Source organism: Oncorhynchus keta, chromosome 26, assembly GCF_023373465.1.
Source record: "Oncorhynchus keta strain PuntledgeMale-10-30-2019 chromosome 26, Oket_V2, whole genome shotgun sequence".
Lineage (NCBI taxonomy): Eukaryota > Metazoa > Chordata > Actinopteri > Salmoniformes > Salmonidae > Oncorhynchus > Oncorhynchus keta.
The window spans coordinates 5,449,914-5,473,913 of record NC_068446.1 but is presented as its reverse complement, the minus strand read 5'-3'; the positions used below and the strand labels follow the sequence as shown (position 1 = coordinate 5,473,913).

General features: G+C 45.0%; 1 protein-coding gene across 4 annotated transcripts in view; it reads left to right on the top strand.

Moving 5' to 3' along the window:
• Positions 1-24,000, top strand: part of LOC118359383 (inactive tyrosine-protein kinase transmembrane receptor ROR1-like) — a 217,391-nt gene that overhangs the window by 137,480 nt on the left and 55,911 nt on the right. For all 4 annotated transcript variants that reach the window (XM_052480104.1, XM_052480105.1, XM_052480107.1 and 1 more), the window contains one exon: positions 3,276-3,323. In XM_052480104.1, coding sequence (XP_052336064.1) covers positions 3,276-3,323 — 48 coding nt within the window. The remainder of the gene's footprint in view (positions 1-3,275; positions 3,324-24,000) is intronic.

The following is a 24,000-nucleotide window of genomic DNA, read 5'->3' as shown; positions in this document are numbered from 1 at the left end:
GACCATAGGTTAGGCTACTAGGGTGACCATAGGTTAGGCTACTAGGTGACCATAGGTTAGGCTACTAGGGTGACCATAGGTTAGGCTACTAGGGTGAGCATAGTTTAGGCTACTAGGGTGAGCATAGGTTAGGCTACTAGGGTGAGCATAGGTTAGGCTACTAGGGTGAGCATAGGTTAGGCTACTATGGTGACCATAGGTTAGGTTACTATGGTGACCATAGGTTAGGCTACTAGGGTGACCATAGGTTAGGCTACTAGGGTGACCATAGGTTAGGCTACTAGGGTGACCATAGGTTAGGCTACTAGGGTGACCATAGGTTAGGCTACTTGGGTGCCCATAGGTTAGGCTACTAGGGTGACCATAGGTTAGGCTACTAGGGTCAGCATAGGTTAGGCTACTAGGGTGACCATAGGTTAGGCTACTAGGGTGAGCATAGGTTAGGCTACTAGGGTCAGCATAGGTTAGGCTACTAGGGTGAGCGAGCGTTGTGCCTTTTCATTTTCAATTAGTATTGAAGCCTGTTGTCTCTGGCTGCCAATCATCTTTCTAAAAACTAGGCTATATCCTACAGGACTATGCAAAACATAGCAGGTGTCACTGTCATAATTCTTGCTGTTTCCAGTTCAGTAGCCATACCTGTGAGATCAGGTGTGCATGTGGTCTCAGTTAAATAGAGTAGGCTATAGCCTATGTAGAGAAGCACGGGACACTTATATTTGAAAGGAAATGTACTTCCTAAATAGGCCTATGATTAGACTATAGTTTAATACATTGCCTAGAAATAGGCCTAAATATTGGTCACCCATATTTCTCCATCTGAAAATCTCCCCACTCCTAAAAGGTAGGCTATAAAAATAGCTCAAGAGAACGTGCAAGTTTCTCCAACTCTGCTCTCTTCAAACTACATCAACCATACTGGCTGATTTATCCCCGTAATACAATATTAGGGCCATGTGAGAATCTCTGGTAATTTAACCTATTTATGAAGTTCTTTTTTGCTGGGACCATGGCTGGCAAGTGAGCATACGCCTAAAATAACATTGCAGGACTGCGGTTGGGTTTGGGACCAGTTCTTGCGGAAGCAGGTGGGAGTCAGACAGAAAGCCAGTGGGTGCGGGGCGGGAGCAGGATGAAGAAATTGGTCCTGTGCACCATGACAGTGAAACCTGCAACGTTAGAGCTGTTTATTACTGTGTCACTGTGAAAAGTAGGGAAATAGCAGGGAAACTGACAGATTCATAATGTTACATTGCCATACTGACTAATAAAACTCAAATTGCACTGAAAAATAGTCCGAATATCAATCTTTAATTGTTTGGCCGATGGTTTCATTGCTTGATTCAGGTCTAGTTTGATTGAGGCAAAAATAATAGCTAACAGCTCTCTCTCTAATGGCACATCAACTGGCGGAAGCTAGCCAAGTTAATTTACTTCTGAAATGGGACAAAACAAAGACTACAAAACATTTCCATACAAACAACAGCTGTTGGACAGTAATACTAGCCACCTCATATCGCTATCTGACAGATATCTAGAGGCTAGAGCTGACCTGGTAGCTACTACTAGCTAGCGTAGCTTATACATTTACCTCAGTCGTGAGGAGATGAAACATTAGCTGACATTACTGTACATGTCAGTTACAATACTAGCTCAGCACTGAGAATAAACACTAGTTTCGTTTTTTTTCTGTTAAGTTAAACAGCAGCCACCTCATCCCCATACTGTAGTTATTTATTTCTTGCTGCTTTGCACCCCAGCACATTCATCTTCTGCACATCTACCATTCCAGTGTTTAATTGCTATATTGTAATTATTTCGCCACCATGGCCTATTTATTGGGACGGCAGGGTAACCTAGTGGTTAGAGCATTGGACTAGTAACCCCGAGGGTTGCAAGTTCAAACCCCTGAGCTGACAAGGTACAAATATGTCGTTCTGCCCCTGAACAGGCAGTTAACCCACTGTTCCCAGGCCGTCATTGAAAATAAGAATTTGTTCTTAACTGGCTTGCCTAGTTAAATAAAGGTTAAAAAAATTAAATAAAATGTTTGCCTTAACTCCCTTAACTTACCTCATTTGCACTCACTGTACATAGACTTTTTGTTTTCTTTTGTTCTACTGTATTATTGACTGTATGTTTTGTTTATTCCATGTGTAACTCTGTGTTGTTGTATGTGTCGAATTGCTACACTTTATCTTGACCAGGTCTTGGCCAGAACTTGTTCTCAACTAGACTGGTTAAATAAAGGTGAAATAAAAAGAAAGAGTGGCTGAAGAGAAAGAGTGGCTGAAAGACAGGGGTGCAGTGAGAGGAAAGAAGTGGAAGTCTGGAGAAAGGATGGTACTGTGTGTGTGTGTGTGTGTGTGTGAGAGAGAGAGAGAGAGAGAGAGAGAGAGAGAGAGAGAGAGAGAGAGAGAGAGAGAGAGAGAGAGAGAGAGAGAGAGAGAGAGAGAGAGAGAGAGAGAGAGAGAGAGAGAGAGAGAGAGAGAGAGAGAGAGAGAGAGAGAGAGAGAGAGAGAGAGAGAGAGAGAGAGAGAGAGAGAGAGAGAGAGAGAGAGAGAGAGAGAGAGAGAGAGAGAGAGAGAGAGAGAGAATATCCCCCACCCCACAGCCTCCTGCTGTAAACTCACTGTTTATTGTACAGTGCAGAGATATTACATTGGACAGATATCTCCTCTTGGCCTGTGGACAGTGGATGTGAATATTTCACTCTGCCTGCAGCCTAATATCTGGTTATGACACACCGTCCCAAATGGCACCCTGGTCCCTATATAGTGCACCACTTTTGAAAAAGGGTCCCATAGGGATAAAGGGTACCCATTTGGGATGCGGACACAGAGAGGAGAGCTGTCTGTCGTCAGGTATTAATAATACCGTAGCCTACTGGGGCATGACTCTGATGTCCCCTGTCTGATACTACCGGCATCTGGTCTTCAGGAATAACATTATTATTATCACCCAGGGATGAACTGTTTCAACCGGGTTCATCTCTTGTATAACTCGCCCAAGAAGCATCAGGGTGGGGTTGTCTGAAGTTTGCTTTTCTCTCTGTCTGGTGGAACGGACTCGTGTTGAATGATACCATCATGCCCCAGATGCCACTTCATTTTTGGGTCACAGCAGAGCCTCAGAACCAGAGCCTCAGAACCAGCCATCACCATGTCTTGAGACGCTGGGCTGGGTCTGCTGATCGCAGTAGTACTGCAGAACCAACCCACTAACCATATGATCTCCTCCTCTCTCTCTCTCTCTCTCTCTCTCTCACTCTACAGGGTTTGAAGAACCAAGTGTGATGGGCGCTTCCACTTGGAACAGCTCAGGTGAGAGATCGCTCACACACGCTACACACACACACACACACACACACACACACACACACACACACACACACACACACACACACACACACACACACACACGCACACACACACACACACACACACAACACACACACACACACACGCTACACACACACACGCACACACACACACACACACACAACACACACACACACACACACACACACACACACACACACGCTACACACACACACACAAGCAAACAAATGAAGATAAAAACAAGCCAGTTAGAATGACACAGTTGTAACTTACATGTAGAGACACGGATGGGACAAAGATGAACCAATGTGTGGGCTTGTTAAACTGTGATGCCGATTTTGGTCCAGTGTTGTACAGTCTGCACTTCGGACCACAATTCACTGGTCATGTGTTGTTCGTGTGTATCAGCTGTTCCACCTGGCTATACCTTCCACACGGTGGCTAAGATCTTATTCGAAGCCAAGGCACAAGGTATCCTGTGCAGTTTGTATAGCAGCAGCGCTACACTTTACGTAGGGTACATGACAAGGCTGTGGCTGGCTTGCTGACACGGGGCTCTGTTATCTGATGGAAGCATGCTGATTGGCCAGTGTTGTGTCTGGAGCCAGAATGTGTTGTTTTAATTTGTCGAGCAGACACCATTCAGGTCCAATGACAGCAGCCGAGTCAATCTGCATACTCCATTTGCAGGAAAGTTGCATGTTTTATTGTCACGTGCACAAGTACAGTGAAATGTCTTTCTTGCAGGTTCTAAACCCACCAATTTAGTAAACAATATAATTTAGTACTAAAAATAACATACTGTAAAACAAAAACACACAAGAATTAAAAATAAGAACAGGAGAAAGTATGTAAGCTATATACAGGGTCAGTTCCAATACCAGGGATACTGGAGTGATAGAGGTAGTCTGTATAAATGTGTGTGTGTGAAATATATAAACGCAACATTTAAAGTGTTTCATGAGCTGAAATGAAAGATCCCAGAAATGTTCTTATTTCTCTCAAATGTTGTGCACAAATTTGTTTCCATCCCTGTTAGAGAGCATTTCTCCTTTGCCAAGATAATCCATCCACCGTGCAGGTGTGGCATAAGCTGATTAAACAGCATAATCATTACACAGGTGCACCTTGTGCTGGAGACAATAAAAGGCCCCTCTAAAATGTGCAGTTTTGACACACAACACATCGCCACAGATGCCTCAAGTTATGAGGGAGAGTGCAGTTGGCATGCTGACTGCAGGAATGTCCACCAGAGCTGTTGTCAGAGAAAATTCATTTCCATAACTCGCTTCCCAAAGTTGTTTCAGATCATTTGGCAGGCAGTACGTTCAACCGGCCTCACAACCGCAGACCAGGTGTATGGTGTTGTGTGGGCGAACGATTTGCTGATGTCAACGTTGTGAATAGAGTGCCGAATGGCGGAAGTGGGGTCATGGTAAGGGCAGGCATAAGCTACGGACAACAAACACAATTGCATTTTACCAATGGTAATTTGAATAAACAGAGATACCGTGACGAGATCCTGAGGCCCATTGTGCCATTCATCTGCCTCCATCACCTCGTGTTTCCACATGATCATGCACGGCCCCATGCCGCAAGGATCTGTACACAATTCCTGGAAGCTGAAAATGTCCCAGTTCGTCCATGGCCTGCATACTCACCAGACATGTCATGCATCAAGCATGTTTAGGATGCTCTGGATCGACGTATACGACAGCGGGTTCCAGTTCCCGCCAATATCCAGCAACTTTGCGCAGCCATTGAAGAGGAGTGGGACAACATTCCACAGGCCATAATCAACAGCCTGATCAACTCTATGTGAAGGAGACGTGTCACACTGTATGAGGCAAATGGTGGTCACAGCAGATAATGACTGGTTTTCTGATCCACACCCCTACCTTTATTAAGGTATCTGTGACCAACAGATGCATGTCTGTGTTCCCAGTCATGTGAAATCCATAGATTAGGGCCTAATGAAGCTATTTCAATAGACTGATTTCCTTAATGAACTGTAACTCAGTAAAATCTTTAAAATTGTTTCATGTTGCGGTTATATTTTTGTTCAGTATATTTATCAGTCTTATGGCTTGGGGATCCAAGCTGTCCAGGAGCCTGTTGGTGTCAGACTTGATGCCTCGGTACTGGTTCCTATGAGGAAGCAGAGAGACCCGTCTATGGATTGGGTGGCTGGACTCTTTAGCGATTTTCCGGGCCTTCCTCCTGATGGGGGAAGAGGCGCTGTCGCGCCCTCGTCACAACTGTGCACATGTGGACCATTTTAAATCCTTGGGGATTTGGACAACAAGGAACTTGAAGCTCTCGACCCACACTACTGCTGCCTCGTCGATGTGGATGGGATACTGCCACCCTGTTTCCTGTAGTCCACGATCAGCTCCTTGGTCTTATTGCGAGGAGCTGTCATTTACCTTAGCGCCATCCTCAGTGTTAATCCAGGGCTTTTTGATTAGGGAAGCAGCGAACCTACATTGTGGGGACAGCATCGCCGATGCATTTCCTAATGAAGCCGGTGACAGAGTTGGTTGGCTCATCAGTGTTATCTGCAGATTCTCTGAACATATTCCAATCACCGCTCGCAAAGCAGTCTCTGGTTCTGATGACCATGTCTCAACGGAGCGAGTCACAGGTACTTCCTGAAGGAGACTCATTGTTGTAGCCGCCTGACTTTGATGACAGAGCTGGTGATATTTCACAGCTCTTGAAACTGGAGTCTCTTTTCCCTGGGGTTTTCCATTAGACATATATACTGTATGTTTATGTACTGTACATCATTGGGTTTTCCACACCTTGTAATGAGGCAGTTGGCTGCCAGTAGACTGTACAGTGCGTCACCATTGTGGTTAAGAAGATACACAGATGATGTTGTAACAGCTTTGCATCACCTACACTGTTACATTATGGAACATCCTAGTGAAAATACAAAGTGATTATACACTTACTGTGCTTGTAATGTGTTTGTCTTGATAGTATACGTTTCCATCTAGCTTTCACACACACACAAGCAGGCACACGCACACACACACACACACACACACACACACACACACACACACACACACACACACACACACACACACACACACACACACTCCTGGTAGTTATATTGCTTTGAAAAGGTCTAATATGGATTTAGGGTTTCACCTCTGCCAGAGCGGGCTGCAGTGTAGAGCCAGATAACATGGGAAGGATGATGAGCTATGTTAGCTGTGCTCCAGCTCAGGTTCCTAGCCTGTCTCCTGCTGTGCGGTCCAGGCCAGCAGACGGTCTCCTCTATGGCATTATTATGTCTGTATTGAACGTTGCATTACGCAGAAATCGATCCACCATTTCCTGATTGCTAATAGTTTGCCTAATTTCAGTTTATGTGACATAACAATCTAGTCTAGAGAATCATCTAGTGTAGTGTAGAGAATCATCTAGTGTAGTGTAGAGAATCATCTAGTGTAGTGTAGAGAATCATCTAGTGTAGTGTAGAGAATCATCTAGTGTAGTCTAGAGAATCATCTAGTGTAGTGTAGAGAATCATCTAGTGTAGTGTAGAGAATCATCTAGTGTAGTGTAGAGAATCATCTAGTGTAGTGTAGAGAATCATCTAGTGTAGTGTAGAGAATCATCTAGTGTAGTGTAGAGAATCATCTAGTGTAGTGTAGAGAATCATCTAGTGTAGTGTAGAGAATCATCTAGTGTAGTGTAGAGAATCATCTAGTGTAGTGTAGAGAATCATCTAGTGTAGTGTAGAGAATCATCTAGTGTAGTGTAGAGAATCATCTAGTGTAGTGTAGAGAATCATTGTACCATCTAAGGTGCTGTGAAATATATTTTCTCATAACCCAAAAATATTGTTGTTTCACCCGTTTGAAGGTTGTGTACAAAACCGAAAGTAAAAGATGCAAAAACAAAACCGAAAGTAAAAGATGCAAAAACAAAGCTTACGAACGGGAAGCATAGTAATAGCGCGCACAGAACAGATCTACCGCTTCTTAGACTTGTTTTCGATTAGAATGACAGATCTATAACTCATATTTCTATGTTAATTTTTGTCAGGTCGCCCAAAAAGTTGCATATTGCCACTTTAAACCGTGACTCACTTACAGTAGAGGTAGAATGCTGCTGAAGTAGGGTGATTTGGGTGGGTTTGACATGTGACACACTGTGTGTGTGTGTGTGTGTGTGTGTGTGTGTGTGTGTGTGTGTGTGTGTGTGTGTGTGTGTGTGTGTGTGTGTGTGTGTGTGTGTGTGTGTGTGTGTGTGTGTGTGTGTGTGTGTGTGTGTTTTCCCCTCTCAGACACAGGTCCAAACAAAGTCACTGTAATAAAGAGAGGGGCGATGATGGGAACAATTTAGTAATCTGGTGATGTTAAAGAAATGTCATGAGCCCGGCTGAGTTTTGGTTTCGGAGGGATTGGGTTGCCAATCACTACAACACTCCACACAAGGCAATTAGGGGAAGAATGGGTTTGTTGTATGAACATTGGCAGGACATATCTCTCCTCCTTTCTCTCCCATCTCTATTATCTATCATTATGGCAGTCAGTGGAGTGTGCAAGCAGGCTGTTCCAAAAGTCATCTCAGAAGGAAAGTGCATCGTATAAATATTGAACCATTTATTCAGCAATGAATAATGCAAGTATTGGCGATATTGGCTCTGCTCCTTCAGGGTAACTCGCTGCCTGAGCAAAAGATCCATGTAAAATATAGTCTAGGGGCAGTGAGTGCGGTAAACTATACCAATCCCCCAGGCAGAAACACAGAACCAAAACAAGTGGAGGCAGGGGGGTGGTGGGAGCAAGAAGCCAGTGCACAGTACCAGTAGCAGCAAACGATAGCAGGATGAGAGAGCAGACCCGTATAGCTTAAAAACCCAACCAATAAATTAGGCATGATTGATACAAGCCTCCAATTTCTGAACTGGTTCCACATCATTTCAAAATAAACGAAAACACCACGTAGAAATATGTTTAACAATTTATTCAGCAATGGATAATGCAAGTCTTGGCGATATCGGCTCTGCTCCTTCAGGGTAACTCGCTGTCTGAGCAAAGCGAGCTATACCAATCCCCCAAAACAGCAGAACCGTACGCCAGACGACTACGTGCAGCTACGACAGAAGCACTGTTGGCATATTATCGACTCCACCTAAAGTCATCCTATCATGTCCTAAAAAGAATGTTAACGTGCATACTGAGCGACGTATAACTCCTACAGAAGCACTGTTGGCATATCTTTATCGACTGATCACCTAAAGTCATCCTATCATGTCCTAAACAGAATGTTAACGTGCATACTGAGCAGTGTGAACGCCGCCCTAAAGAATAACTCCTTCATCTATATCTGCCACAAAGCAGTGAGACCCAGCCGCCCTAAAGAAGCACCGCCTGGTGCCCTTCATCACGTGGAGGCAAAGGTGAGCTTCATCTTCATCACACGTGACCATCTTCCTATCTGCCACAAAGCAGTGTGAACCCAGCCGCCCTAAAGAAGCACCGCCTGGTGCCATCACTGAACTATATCAACAGCCTAATCATCTATGGCTTTACATGATATATCTACTATAAGCAACCTAAGTAATAAGCACCCAGCCAACCACCTGTACTGAACTTCATTACGATGACAACCGAAGCGAAGCTATTGACTGTGGGCTGAACGCCGACATAGTGAACTATACAAGTCACGGGATCTCGCAGAAGAACCCATCACTTATAATATATATATATGCCATTTAGCTGACGCTTTTATCCAAAGCGACTTACAGTCATGTGTGCATACATTCTACATTCTGTGCATACACTTCTGGCATCCAAAATCTCCTTGGCGTTTAATCTAATATAGCGTGCGTAGGAAGTAGAAGACCACGCCCTATGATCTTCAGTGTGGATGCAGGGACAGAGAGAGAAGCCGAAAACCCAGTATCTCATCATTGATAACGAGAGACATAGACATAGACCCCGTAGATCACAAGATAAGCCTGCATATAAAGAGAGTCTGAATCAGCTCTAACAAACCTTCCCATAAGAGGCAATGAACGCTTGATCGCCGGCACTGATCGTCATGTGGGTGTTTAGCAAGCCCGGCACATGCTAGATGATGGTAGCATCAACAACCCATTCAACACAGCTGAAACTATAGCAAGCCTCGATTAGTCACCGTGCAGCTATACGCGTCAGCTTCCCCACTAAGGTCCATGGTGATAACTTAAAATCTGAGGAAGAAAGGGGAGGGTTTTGCAGAAGTATCAATTTAAAATGAGGCTGTACTGTGAATATACTGAAAAGACCCAGTAATGTTTAGCCAATGACAGACTGAACCCCATTCAAGTAGCACAAGAGATCCTGCTACTTGACTGCTGTACAGTTCTTGTAGAACCCACACATTAGGACCAGTAGAAGTTGCGTCAGGGTATAAGATGCCTGCACACTACTATGTACAAGCATGCATGATAACACACACACTTGCTTACTACTGTCCTAAAAAATGGTGTGCCATCATACTGCAATGCTCCAGCAGATGCTGTGGAAAGAATAGCTAGTGTTGCCCTCTAAGTCTCCCGAGAGGCGCAGCGGTCTCCCAAGTGGCACAGCGGTCTCCCAAGTGGCACAGCGGTCTCCCAAGTGGCACACCAGTCTCCCAAGTGGCACACCAGTCTCCCAAGTGGCACAGCGGTCTCCCAAGTGGCACAGCGGTCTCCCAAGTGGCACACCGGTCTCCCAAGTGGCACAGCGGTCTCCCAAGTGGCACAGCGGTCTCCCAAGTGGCACAGCGGTCTCCCAAGTGGCACACCAGTCTCCCAAGTGGCACACCAGTCTCCCAAGTGGCACACCAGTCTCCCAAGTGGCACACCGGTCTCCCAAGTGGCACAGCGGTCTCCCAAGTGGCACAGCGGTTTCCCAAGTGGCACAGCGGTTTCCCAAGTGGCACACCAGTCTCCCAAGTGGCACAGCGGTTTCCCAAGTGGCACAGCGGTTTCCCAAGTGGCACACCAGTCTCCCAAGTGGCACAGCGGTTTCCCAAGTGGCACACCAGTCTCCCAAGTGGAACAGCGGTCTCCCAAGTGGCACAGCGGTCTCCCAAGTGGCACAGCGGTCTCCCAAGTGGCACACCAGTCTCCCAAGTGGCACACCAGTCTCCCAAGTGGTACAGCGGTCGAAGGCATAGCATCTCAGTGCAAGAGATATCACTGTAGTTCGCGGTTCGAATCAAGGCTGCATCACATGTGATTGGGAGTCCCATAGGGTGGCGCACAATTGGCCCAGCGTCGTCCATTGTTTGGCTAGTTAATAAGGTTCTATAAAATAAATGTAAAAAATGATCCTTTGCCAAGATAATCCATCCACCTGACAGGTGTAGCATATCAAGAGGCTGATTAAACAGCATGATCATTACACAGGTGCACCTTGTGCTGGGGGCAATAAAAGGCCACTCTAAAAATGTGCAGTTTTGACACACAACACAATGCCACAGTCTCAAATTTTGAGGGAGCGTGCAGTTGGCATGCGGACTGCAGGAATGTCGACCAAAACTTTTGCCAGAGAATTTCATGTTATTTCTCTACCATAAGCCGCCTCCAACGTCATTCTACAGAATTTGGCAGTATGTCCAATGGCCTCACAACTGCAGACCACGTGTAACCATCACAGGCCACAACCTCTACATCCGGCTTCTTTACCTGTGGGATCGTCTGAGACCAGCCACCATCTAGCTCAGTAACATTGTTGAAATCATGTCATGTTGCATTTGTATTTTTGTTCAGTGTAGTATGAAAGACATGAAAAAAACAACATGCACAGAGAATGAATTAATACCAGTACTAATGCATGGCTAGAATGAAGTGCTCGCTACAATAGTATAGATTAAGACCAACCACTACAATTATACTACTAGAACACACGATGAAAGTTTAAAATGCATGACAGATGACTACAAATGCTAATAAATAGCCTAAATCTACTGCTGCAAATAAGAATTAAGTAAATATACAGTTGAAGGGGGAAGTTTACACACACCGTAGCCAAATATATTTAAACTCAGTTTTTCACAATTCCTGACATTTAATCCTAGTAAAACTTCCCTGTCTTAGGTCAGTTGGGATCACCACTTTATTTTAAGAATGTGACATGTCAGAATAATAGTAGAGAGAATGATTTCAGCTTTTATTTCTTTCATCACATTCCAGGTGGGTCAGAAGTTTACATACACTCAATTAATATTTGGTAGCATTTAAATTGTTTAACTTAGGTCAAACGTTTCGGGTTGCCTTCCACAAGCTTCAGGTTTGTAGGCCTCCTTGCTCGCCCACACTTTTTCAGTTCTGCCCACACATTTTCTATAGGATTGAGGTCAGAGCTTTGTGATGGCCACTCCAATACCTTGACTTTGTTGTCCTTAAGTGATTTTGCCACAACTTTGGAAGTATGCTTGGGGTCATTGTCCATTTGGAAGATCCATTTGTGACCAAGCTTTCTCTTCCTGACTGATGTCTTGAGATGTTGCTTCAATATATCCACATAATTTCCCTACCTCATGATGCCATCTATTTTGTGAAGTGCACCAATCATTCCTGCAGCAAAGCACCCCCACAACATGATGCTGCCACCCCCGTGCTTCACGGTTGGGATGGTGTTCTTTGGCTTGCAAGCCTCCCCCTTTTTTCCTCCAAACATAACGTTGGTCATGACGGCCAAATAGTTATATTTTTGTTTCATCAAACCAGAGGACATTTCTCCAAAAAGTATGATCTTTGTCCCCATGTACAGTAGCAAACTGTAGTCTGGCTTTTTTATGGCGGTTTCGGAGCAGTGGCTTCCCTGCTGAGTGGCCTTTCAGGTTATGTCGATATACGATATTGTCACGGTCGTCATAAGAAGCGGACCATGGTGCAGCGTGGGGAGCGTACATATTCCTCTTTATTAGAAATGTCGCTAACAAAAACCATAAACAATACAAAACGACCGTCAAGCTTAACAGGGCTATGTATTCCTCTAACAAAGTCAACTACCCACACAGAAAGGAGGGAAAGGGCTACCTTGGTATGATTCCCAATCACAGACAACGATAGACAGCTGTCCCTGATTGAGAACCATACCGGGCCAAAACATAGAAATAAAGAAACATAGAACACAAAACATAGAATGCCCCCCCCACATCACACCCTGACCCCCCCAAGGTGCTGACTCTGGCCGCAAAACCTGAACCTATATGGGAGGGTCTGGGTGGGCATCTATCCGCGGTGGCGGCTCTGGTGCGGGGACCCTCGCCGCCGACCCCGGACCCGAACTGGGGACCCTCGCTGGAGGAACTGGAGACCGTCACTGGAGGCTCCAGATTGGAGACCGTCGTTGGAGGCTTCGTGCCATGACTCCTCACTGGAGGCTTCGTGCCATGACTCCTCACTGGAGGCTTCGTGCCATGACTCCTCACTGGAGGCTTCGTGCCATGACTCCTCACTGGAGGCTTCGTGCCATGACTCCTCACTGGAGGCTTCGTGCCATGACTCCTCACTGGAGGCTTCGTGCCATGGATTATCACTGGAGGCTTCGTGCCATGGATTATCACTGGAGGCTTCGTGCCATGGATTATCACTGGAGGCTTCTTGCCATGGATCATCACTGGAGGCTTTGTGCCATGGATCATCACTGGAGGCTTCGTGCCATGGATCATCACTGGAGGCTTCGTGCCATGGATCATCACTGGAGGCTTTGTGCCATGGATCATCACTGGAGGCTTTGTGCCATGGATCATCACTGGAGGCTTGGTTCTGGGCGCAGGCACAGGATACACTGGGCCGTGGAGGCGCACTGGAGGTCTCGAGAGTAGAGCACAACCTGTCCTGGCTGGATGGTTATCTTCACGCTGCAAATGGGGGGTGCTGGCACAGGATGCACTGGGCTGTGCAGACGTACCGGAAACACAGTGCGCAGAGCCGGCGCCGGATATCCTGGGCCGAAGAGACGCACTGAAAACCAGGCTCGCTGAGCAAGCACCATCCTTCCTGGCTGGATGCTCACCCTAGCCCAGCAGATGCGGGGAGCTGGGATGTTGCGCACCTTGAAATACGTCCACAGGTACACTTCCGATTGACTCAAATGATGTCAATTAGCCTATCGGAAGCTTCTAAAGCCATGACATCATTTTCTGGAATTTTCCAAGCTGTTTAAAGGCACAGTCAACTTACTGTATATAAACTGGAATTGTGAATTATAAGTGAAATAATCTGTCTGTAAACAATTGTTGGAAAAATGACTGGTGTCATGCACAAAGTCGATGTCCTAACCGACTTGCCAAAACTATAGTTTGTTAACAAGACATTTGTGGATTCTTTGAAAAACGAGTTTTAATGACCCCAACCTAAGTGAATGTAAACTTCCGACTTCAACTGTAACTACGTTGACTGAAATTATACTACTAATAGTATGCTAATTATGCAACAAATGTGCATTTATGAATGCAGATACTCTGATTGCTCGGCGCAGAAACCAGCAGGGGTGTAGCTGTACAACGCAATAATCCAGACCCGTATGCAAATTAAGTTGAATGTAAAGGAATAGAGTTCCAAGAATAATAACCATAGTCATAATGATTATGTACAAAATTTAAGGTCTGACTGCCAGCGCAAGACACTACTAATGTGATTGGTATGACCTTTAAAATATAGCCCATCATCACGGATAGCGCGACGCTCAGGGAAAACGACTATCGATATCGATGCGGCACTCAACGATAAACGTGTGCAGATAGACCGAAACACTATCGACGCATCGTGATTAGACCATCTCCTGCTCATGGGTTCGAGAACATTGCCACTCACTCCTGTATACCAACGCATGACCTGTATGCTGACCCTCCTTCTTGTACGTCCGGGGATGATTCCTCATGATGGGCATGATGGGCTGTATGTTCCCCGGAGCGCGCCGAATCTGCCCGAAAGCTGGTTTTGGGAACAAACGAGTAGCTAGCTTAAATGATAGGCTACTCCCAAGGCTAATTCTACTTGGCTAGCTAGATTGTATCCGCTATTGACAGACAACAGTAGAGCAGCAACGCGGTTGATCCCCGGAGCAGCCAAACAAGGTAGCGTCGATGCAGAGCAAGAGGCCAGCGCATAGTAGCAGTTGCAGCAAACAGCAGCAGGATGAGAGAGCAGATGCATATAGCGTAAATACCCAGCCAATAAGGTAGGCGTGATTGATACTAGTGTCTATTGGGATGCGTCAGCTGATGCGGGGCACCCAGGTTTCCTTTCTGAACTGGCTCCACTTAATTTCCCCCGCAACCTCCTCAGCCAATCGCAGTGTGATATACTGAACTCTTTCGTGGTCCCGAACATCTTGCCTCATAGGGAGGAGTTCACAGACAGACAGACAGACAGACAGCCGCACACACACACCTTGCTATCTCTGCAGTGCGTGTGTGTCCTTAGACACAACTTGTCCTATCAGATGTGTCCAGAGATGAGTCACACATCACGGGCAAACACAGTGCTCTGTGGATGAGGTACCACTTCACATAACATAGCTCTGACACATAGACCTCGCACCAGACTAGCCAATGTTAGCCTAGCGCCACAACCATGTCGTTTTAGCTGGTCACATTAATGAAACTTAAATTTATTGGAATTGACCATTGAAAAACTAGAGCTATAGTCTCACTTTTTTTGTGTGTCTTTAGTCCACTATGAAAAGGATGAAGTGTTCAAATGGATTGGAATGAAATGACTGCAGACTTCCTCTGGTGTACAGGTCAAGTCAAGACACACTGCCTGTTTGTGATTTTCACCAGTGGGCTCTCCTCTCAGAATGCGACAGTGAATGACCTGAGCTAGCCATTACGGAGCATTGCAACCTTCTTAGGCAGTAAAACCATACATGGAGAAATAATCGAAAGACCTTCAGACATATGCTGCTGTCATAAAAAGGGGATTGTTTTAGTATTTGTTCACTATTTTGTACATAGATTATTTTGAGCTATAAAGCATACACTTCGCCACCAAAAGTATGTGGACACCACTTCAAATTAGTGGATTCGGCTAATTCAGCCACACCCGTTGCTGACAGGTGTATAAAATCGAGCACACCGCCATGCAATCTCCATAGACAAACACTGACTCCGCGACTTTCAACGTGGCAACATCATAGGATGCCACCTTTCCAACAAGTCAGTTTGTCAAATTTCTGCCCTGATAGAGCTTCCCTGGTCAACTGTAAGTGCTGTTATTGTGAAGTGGAAACATCTAGGAGCAACAACGGTTCAGCCGCGAAGTGGTAGGCCACACAAGCTCACAGAATGGGCCCGTTGAGTGCTGAAGTGTGTAGCATGTAAAAACAGTTTGTCCTCGGTTGCAACACTCACTACCGAGTTCCAAACTGCCTCTGGAATCAGCCGCAGACAAGCCTAAGATCACCACGCTCAATGCCAAGCGTCAGCTGGAGTGGTGTAAAGCTCGCCGCCATTGTACTCTGGAGCGGTGGAAACGCATTCTCTGGAGTGATGAATCACGCTTCACCATCTGGCAGTCCGAAGGACAAATGTGGGTTTGGTGGATGCCAGGAGAACGCTACCTGCCCCAATGCATAGTGCCAACTGTAAAGTTTGGTGGAAGAGGAATAATGGTCTGGGGCTGTTTTTCATGGTTCAGGCTCGGTCCCTTAGTTCTGGTGAAGGGAAATCTTAACGCTACAACATACAGTGACATTGTTGATGATTCTGTGCTTCCAACTTTGTGGCAACAGTTTGGGGAAGGCCTTTCCTGTTTCAGCATGACAATGCCCCTGTGCACAAAGGTCCATACAGAAATTGCTTGCCGAGATCATTGGGGAAGGACTTGACTGGCCTGCACAGAACCCTGAGTCTGCGTTTACACAGGTGCCTAATTCTGATATTTTTCCCACTCATGGGCAAAAGAACTGATCTGATTGGTGCCTGATTGGTATATCTGATTGCCTTTGTAAACGCAGTCATATAGGCACATTCTTCTCTTCTCCTCTACCCTGCAACTCTTCCCCGGGTCATTGGTGTACAAGCAATTAGGGAAAGGGGGTACCTAGTTAGTTGCATAACTGAATGTATTCAACCGAAATGTGTCTTCCACATTTAACCCAACCGCTCTGAATCAGAGATGTGGTTTCTGTCAATATACCTGGGGAAATAATGGTTAAAGGTCATTATCATATGATTTCTGAGTAACAATTAAGTACCGTACTCTGTTTTCAATTCAAATGGCCCAAAAAAGTATAATTGCTTCTCAGCAAAGATACATTTCTCAAAGCAATACGTTTGGGAGTTGTCTGAGTGGGGAGGGGACAACTGAAAACTAGCTGTTATTGGCAGAGGTTTGGAACTCCAAAACTCCATCCCACCAACACAGGCAGACATTTCAGGAGGCCTTTTCAAACAGCTCTTATACTAAAAGGGCTTCGCCATCGGTTTCATAATTTCACAGTATTATTCCAACCTCTTAGTGTGGAAATATATGTAAAACACAGGACATCACGTTTTTGACTGCACTGGGCCTTTAATAAACAACTATAAGGGCCCCATAAAATTATGTTGGGAATTTTGTTTTCTCGGTTGTATTTTTCCTGTTCTTTTTTTTTAAACTCTCAATCTTGCAATTATCCATAAAGAAACAATGAAAACAACGAAAATTGGAGTTTGACAAAAGGAGTTTGACAAAAGGCACCTAAAGGACTCTCAGACCATGAGAAACTGGATTCTCTGGTCTGATGAAACCAAGATTGAACTGTTTGACCATCACGTCTGGAGGAAGTATGGTGGTGGCAGCATCATGCTGTGGGGATGTTTTTCAGAGGCAGAGACTAGTCAGGATCGAGGGAAAGATGAACAGATTAAAGTACAGGGAGATCCTTGATGAAAACCTGCTCCAGAGCACTCAGGACCTCAGACTGGGGTGAAGGTTTACCTTCCAACAGGACAATGACTCTAAGCACACAGCCAAGATAATGCAGGAGTGGCTTTGGGACAAGTCTCTGAATGTCCTTGAGTGGCCCAGCCAGAGCCCGGACTTGAACCAGATCGGACATCTCTGGAGAGACCTGAAAATAGCTGTGCAGCGATGCTCCCCATCCAACTTGACAGAGCTTGAGAGGATCTGCAGAGAAGAATGGGAGAAACTCCCCAAATACAGATGTGCCAAGTTTGTAGTGTCATACCTTAGAAGACTCGAGGCTGTAATCGCTGCCAAAGGTGAAGGGTTTGAATGTGAAATGTGAAAAATGAATTCTATCAAATTTAGAAGAAGGCAAAATGTAGCAAATGTAGCAAAATGTGGAAAAAATTAAGGGGTCTGAATACTTTCCGAATGAACTGTTTGTGACAGACTTACCATTAGGCAGAAAAGGCAATTGCCTCAGGCTTTACATCATCAAGAGGCTTCATGAGCTGGGCATAAAAAAAACATATGTCTAATTTGTCCGCTCGAGGCATAAAAAAATACAAAATTCACAGAAAAATGTGTCTGTTCATGCTAGACATGAGTTTTTTTTTTTTTGCATGGGTGCGTCTCAAGCCACCTCCCAACACCGACGAAGGCCTTCCGCATCAGCGGTGGGAGGTGGCAGGGCTACAGCGGTCTTTGTCAGACCAGGAGACATCTAGAAAATCGGTCTCCTCATGGAAACGTCTGTTTAGCCGACAAAATGAATATGACCCCTCCTATGGAAAGATGCGACTCCCACAAAGACGATGGTGCACTGTAGGAAGTCTCATTCCCATGTCAAAGGTATACAGGTCATTCTATGGTCAAGTTGAGGACCATGTGGCCAGTGGCCCCTGCTGGCCCCCTCAGGCCTCTTGTTAAGTCAGAGGTGATTCATGGCTCCCAACCCCTCTACCCAACGCAGGTTTGAAACTTAATAAGCAAGGTTTTATGTCCTTCTGACATCAGTCCTGTTCATAAACACTGTCTTCCTTTATAGACCAGCTCTGTCTGTGAACATCAGGCCACTGGGTCGTACACACTCTGACATCTCTGCACCCACCCACACACACACACCACAGGAGGCGGCTGAGGGGAGGACGGCTCATAATGATGGCTGGAACGGAGTAGATGGAATGGCATCAAACACATGGAATCTGTTTGATGTATTTGATACCATTCCAGCTATCCCGCCCCAGCCATTACCACGAGCCCGTCCTCCCCAATTAAGGTGCCACCAACCTCCTGTGCCACAGACACAAACACTCAAGCATCCTCTCCAGCTGTCAGTACAGTGAGTACAGAGCCGTCTCTATACCCTGGTATCATAACGAACATTAAAATCTTTACTGCAATTAATCCATTTCATTATCAAATTTGCTCTTCCTTCACTTAATTAGCTAGCGGGTTAGGTTAAACTGACAGAGAAAAGAATGTGTTTGTGTGTGTGTGTGTGTGTGTGTGTGTGTGTGTGTGTGTGTGTGTGTGTGTGTGTGTGTGTGTGTGTGTGTGTGTGTGTGTGTGTGTGTGTGTGTGTGCGTACTTGAGTGTGTGTGCTGGGTATAGGAAAGAATAGCGTTTTGGTCAAGGTGACTCGTGCATGTCCTAAATTCATTACTGGAAGCATGAGTCCGTGATCTTAGTGGTAGAACAGCTTGTACCAGAGGCTAATCCAATGATATCCGCTACCCCCTCCTCTCTCTCTGTTTCTCAGACCAGGTTTGTATATTGTCGTAAGAGAGTCTGTGTTTGTCTAGAGGAGGCTAAAGACCTGAGGAGAGGCGATGGAAACCAAGCTCTTCCTCTGCTCTCCTTGGTCAGACAGACAGGGTCAGAGAGACTAATCTGGGAGTGGAGGGAAGAAGAGATGAGGGCAGTGAATGCAAGCCGGAGGCGACGAGTAGGTGGGATACTGTGGGATGTCGAGGCTTGAGTGAGGCTTGAGGGGGAGTTGGAGAAGGTTAAGGCTGTTTATATGACAATAAAGTATCTTGAAGTATTTTAATTGCACTTTAATACAGTCGTATTTCATTTGAGAGTTGGGAGGGGGAAGGAAGGTTGTGGGAGAAGGGGGAGGGAGGAGGGGTAGAGAGAGAGGGGGATGCTAGACTCCCAAGGCTGTCAGGTCGTCACCCACACGCCAGTCCCACATTGCTGTGTTGAGTCTGAGGGAGGAGGGAGGAGGAGGGAGGAGGACGGATGTGTGTGTGTGTCTGGGGGGTGCGGGTATATGGGTGTATGCCAAGACAAATGTCCCCACACACACACACATCTCTCACACCGACACACACACACTCACACTCTGTGACAGCGTGTTAGGTCTGTCACCCAGTCAAGAGCCAAATAGAACAACAACAAGGACCACCGTGTGGTTGCTATGGCAATGCTGAGGACTGAGACATGTGTGGGATAACAGCTATTTACCAGTGTTTAATGCCACATGAGCTTGGCTAATCATCCTAATAATCATTTTAAGTGGCCTTAAATCCTTTTACTGTGATGTTACCTTTCGCTTCTTATTCAATCCTTCAGCCTTCATGCAAAGTTAACTTTTTTTCCTTTTTTAAAATCTAAATCTACTAAATGTATGTAAATTAAATATTATAGAGGTGTCCAGGCACTTTTTTTTGCAATTTCACTTGGTTTTTGTCTGGACACCTCTATAACATATAATTTGCATTTAAAAAAAAAAGCGAGAGAGAGATTTGGTTAAAAGTGAAGTCCTTTAAATCAGCTCATTGAAGAGATTGATCTACATAGTGAGAGAGGGATTTCCTAAACTCTTCTATTCACTCCAGCACATGAAGAACATGGTTTATTTAAGTGGCTATTTTCCTTACAGGACAATCTAGTGGTTCACATCACTTCAAGTATCAAGTCATTCTTTCACTCAATTCCATGAAATGGACCTTTTCAAATGTTTGCCGTTACAATGCCTTAACAAAACTGATGAAAGGGAAAGGACAGAGGAGGGAAAGGAAAATGGGGGGGATACCTAGTCTGTTGTACAACAAGATTACATTTATTGTTCTACTGAAAATCCACAGGTTTGACCAATGTTGGTTATAGTAGAAGAATCGGACGCAGACACACACACACACAGAGAGACACACACACCCTCGGAGAGAGAGGAATGTGTGTGTTTTCTGCAGTTTTCTGTATGTATGTGTGTTTGGGTTTTACTATCCTTGTACCAGACGTCCTCGGAAGAATAGTAAAACATGGACAATTCGGACAAGTGGGGACATTTGGCCGGTCCCCACAAGGAAGAAGGCTGTTTTAGGCTTAGGGGTTAGGTTTAGTGTTAGCGTTACAATTAGAGTTAGGGGTTAGGTTTAGTGTTAGCGTTACAATTAGAGTTAGGGGTTAGGTTTAGTGTTAGCGTTACAATTAGAGTTAGGGGTTAGGAGTTAGGGTTAGGAGTAGGCTTAGGGGTTAGGTTTAGTGTTAGCTTTACAATTAGAGTTGGGGTTAGGAGTTAGGGTTAGGAGTAGGCTTAGGGGTTAGGTTTAGTGTTAGCTTTACAATTAGAGTTGGGGGTTAGGAGTTAGGGTTAGGGTTCATGTTAGGGTTGGGTTAAGAGTTAAGGTTAGGTTTAGTGTTAGCGTTACAATTAGAGTTGGGGGTTAGGTGTAGGGTTAGCGTTACAATTAGAGTTAGGGGTTAGGTTTAGTGTTAGCGTTACAATTAGAGTTGGGGGTTAGGAGTTAGGGTTAGGAGTAGGCTTAGGGGTTAGGTTTAGTGTTAGCTTTACAATTAGAGTTGGGGTTAGGAGTTAGGGTTAGGAGTAGGCTTAGGGGTTAGGTTTAGTGTTAGCTTTACAATTAGAGTTGGGGGTTAGGAGTTAGGGTTAGGGTTCATGTTAGGGTTGGGTTAAGAGTTAAGGTTAGGTTTAGTGTTAGTGTTACAATTAGAGTTGGGGTTAGGTGTAGGGTTAGGAGTTACAATTAGAGTTAGGGGTTATGTTTAGTGTTAGCGTTACAATTAGAGTTGGGGGTTAGGTGTAGGGTTAGGAGTTACAATTAGAGTTGGGGGTTAGGTGTAGGGTTAGGGTTACAATTAGAGTTGGGGGTTAGGAGTTAGGGTTAGGAGTTACAATTAGAGTTGGGGGTTAGGTGTAGGGTTAGGGTTACAATTAGAGTTGGGGGTTAGGAGTTAGGGTTAGGAATTACAATTAGAGTTGGGGGTTAGGTGTAGGGTTAGGAGTTAGGGTTAGGAGTTAGGGTTCGTGTTAGGGTTGTGTTAAGAGCTAAGGTTAGGTTTAGGGTTAGCGTTACAATTAGAGTTGGGGGTTAGGTGTAGGTTTAGGAGTTACAATTAGAGTTGGGTGTTAGGTGTAGGGTTAGGAGTTACAATTAGAGTTGGGGGTTAGGTGTAGGGTTAGGAGTTACAATTAGAGTTGGGGTTAGGTGTAGGGTTAGGGTTACAATTAGAGTTGGGGGTTAGGTGTAGGGTTAGGAGTTACAATTAGAGTTGGGAGTTAGGTGTAGGGTTAGGAGTTAGGGTTAGGAGTTACAATTAGAGTTGGGGTTAGGTGTAGGGTTAGGGTTACAATTAGAGTCGGTGGTTAGGAGTTAGGGTTAGGAATTACAATTAGAGTTGGGGGTTAGGTGTAGGGTTAGGAATTACAATTAGAGTTGGGGGTTAGGTGTAGGGTTAGGAATTACAATTAGAGTTGGGAGTTAGGTGTAGGGTTAGGAGTTAGGGTTAGGAGTTACAATTAGAGTTGGGGGTTAGGTGTAGGGTTAGGGTTACAATTAGAGTCGGTGGTTAGGAGTTAGGGTTAGGAATTACAATTAGAGTTGGGGGTTAGGTGTAGGGTTAGGAATTACAATTAGAGTTGGGGGTTAGGTGTAGGGTTAGGAGTTAGGGTTAGGAGTTAGGGTTCGTGTTAGGGTTGTGTTAAGAGCTAAGGTTAGGTTTAGGGTTAGCGTTACAATTAGAGTTGGGGGTTAGGTGTAGGTTTAGGAGTTACAATTAGAGTTGGGTGTTAGGTGTAGGGTTAGGAGTTACAATTAGAGTTGGGGGTTAGGTGTAGGGTTAGGAGTTACAATTAGAGTTGGGGGTTAGGTGTAGGGTTAGGGTTACAATTAGAGTTGGGGGTTAGGTGTAGGGTTAGGAGTTACAATTAGAGTTGGGAGTTAGGTGTAGGGTTAGGAGTTAGGGTTAGGAGTTACAATTAGAGTTGGGGTTAGGTGTAGGGTTAGGGTTACATTAGAGTCGGTGGTTAGGAGTTAGGGTTAGGAATTACAATTAGAGTTGGGGGTTAGGTGTAGGGTTAGGGTTACAATTAGAGTTGGGGGTTAGGTGTAGGGTTAGGAATTACAATTAGAGTTGGGGGTTAGGTGTAGGGTTAGGAATTACAATTAGAGTTGGGGGTTAGGTGTAGGGTTAGGAATTACAATTAGAGTTGGGGTTAGGTGTAGGGTTAGGAATTACAATTAGAGTTGGGGGTTAGGTGTAGGGTTAGGAGTTAGGGTTCGTGTTAGGGTTGTGTTAAGAGTTAAGGTTAGGTTTAGTGTTAGCGTTACAATTAGAGTTAGGGGTTAGGTGTAGGGTTAGGAGTTACAATTAGAGTTGGGGGTTAGGAGTAGGGTTAGGAGTTACAATTAGAGTTGGGGGTTAGGTATAGGGTTAGGAGTTACAATTAGAGTTGGGGGTTAGGTGTAGGGTTAGGAGTTACAATTAGAGTTGGGGGTTAGGTGTAGGGTTAGGAGTTAGGGTTAGGAGTTAGAGTTAGGAGTTAGGGTTGGGTTAAGAGTTAAGGTTAGGTTTAGCGTTAGGGAAAATAGGATTTTGAATAGGAATCAATTGTTGGTCCCCAGAGGGAAAACAAACATGTGTGTGTTGTTGTGTGTTCTGCAGAGAGGGAACCACCTAAAAAAGAAGCGATTCCCAAACCTTCCATAACAAAGCCATCACCTACAGAGAGATTATCCTATATACGTAAGAGTCCCCTAAGCAAGGTGGAGCTGGGGCTCTGTTCACAAACAGAGCCCACAGAGCCCCAGGACAGCATCAGCAATACAATTAGACCAACCAAATCATGAGAAATATACTTTAACTTTTGATACTTAAGTATTTTTAAAACCACATACTATTAGACTTTTACTCATTTAGTATTTTACTGGGTGACTTTCACTTTTACTTGAGTCATTTTCTATTAAGGTATCTGTACTTTTACTCAATTATGACAATTGAGTACTTTTTCCACCACTGAGATAATATCTAGATGCTTTTTATTGTGGAGATCAAGTTTATAAATTGCCTGGCTGGGCTGATGAGACAGCAGTCAGATGGAACAGAGTAAATAGGCATCTTAAAGTAATAGATCCAGCCGGTGGTAACTTGTGGAATAGACACCGGCTGGAATGCAGTTTTAACCAATCAACATTCAGGATTAGACCCACCCGTTGTATAAACACGCATTCACACCGACATACATGTCCAATGTTTGAGATCCTGCCCCCCCCCAGGGCCTGTGTACTATCCTATGTATCCCACTACAGAATGTGGGGTTGTCCTGTTGATGTTGGCCTACCAGTAAGACCAGGCTGTGTCTGGCAGGGCAGCTTCTGGAGAGGAGAGGTACGTTTACGACGTTTCATTTGAATTTTGTGCTCCTGAAAGTCCTCTGGCAACACACAGACTTGGTGAAAGGCAAATCATTTGTTACCACAGCGGCAACCACAAAATATCTTGTAAAGGATTCCT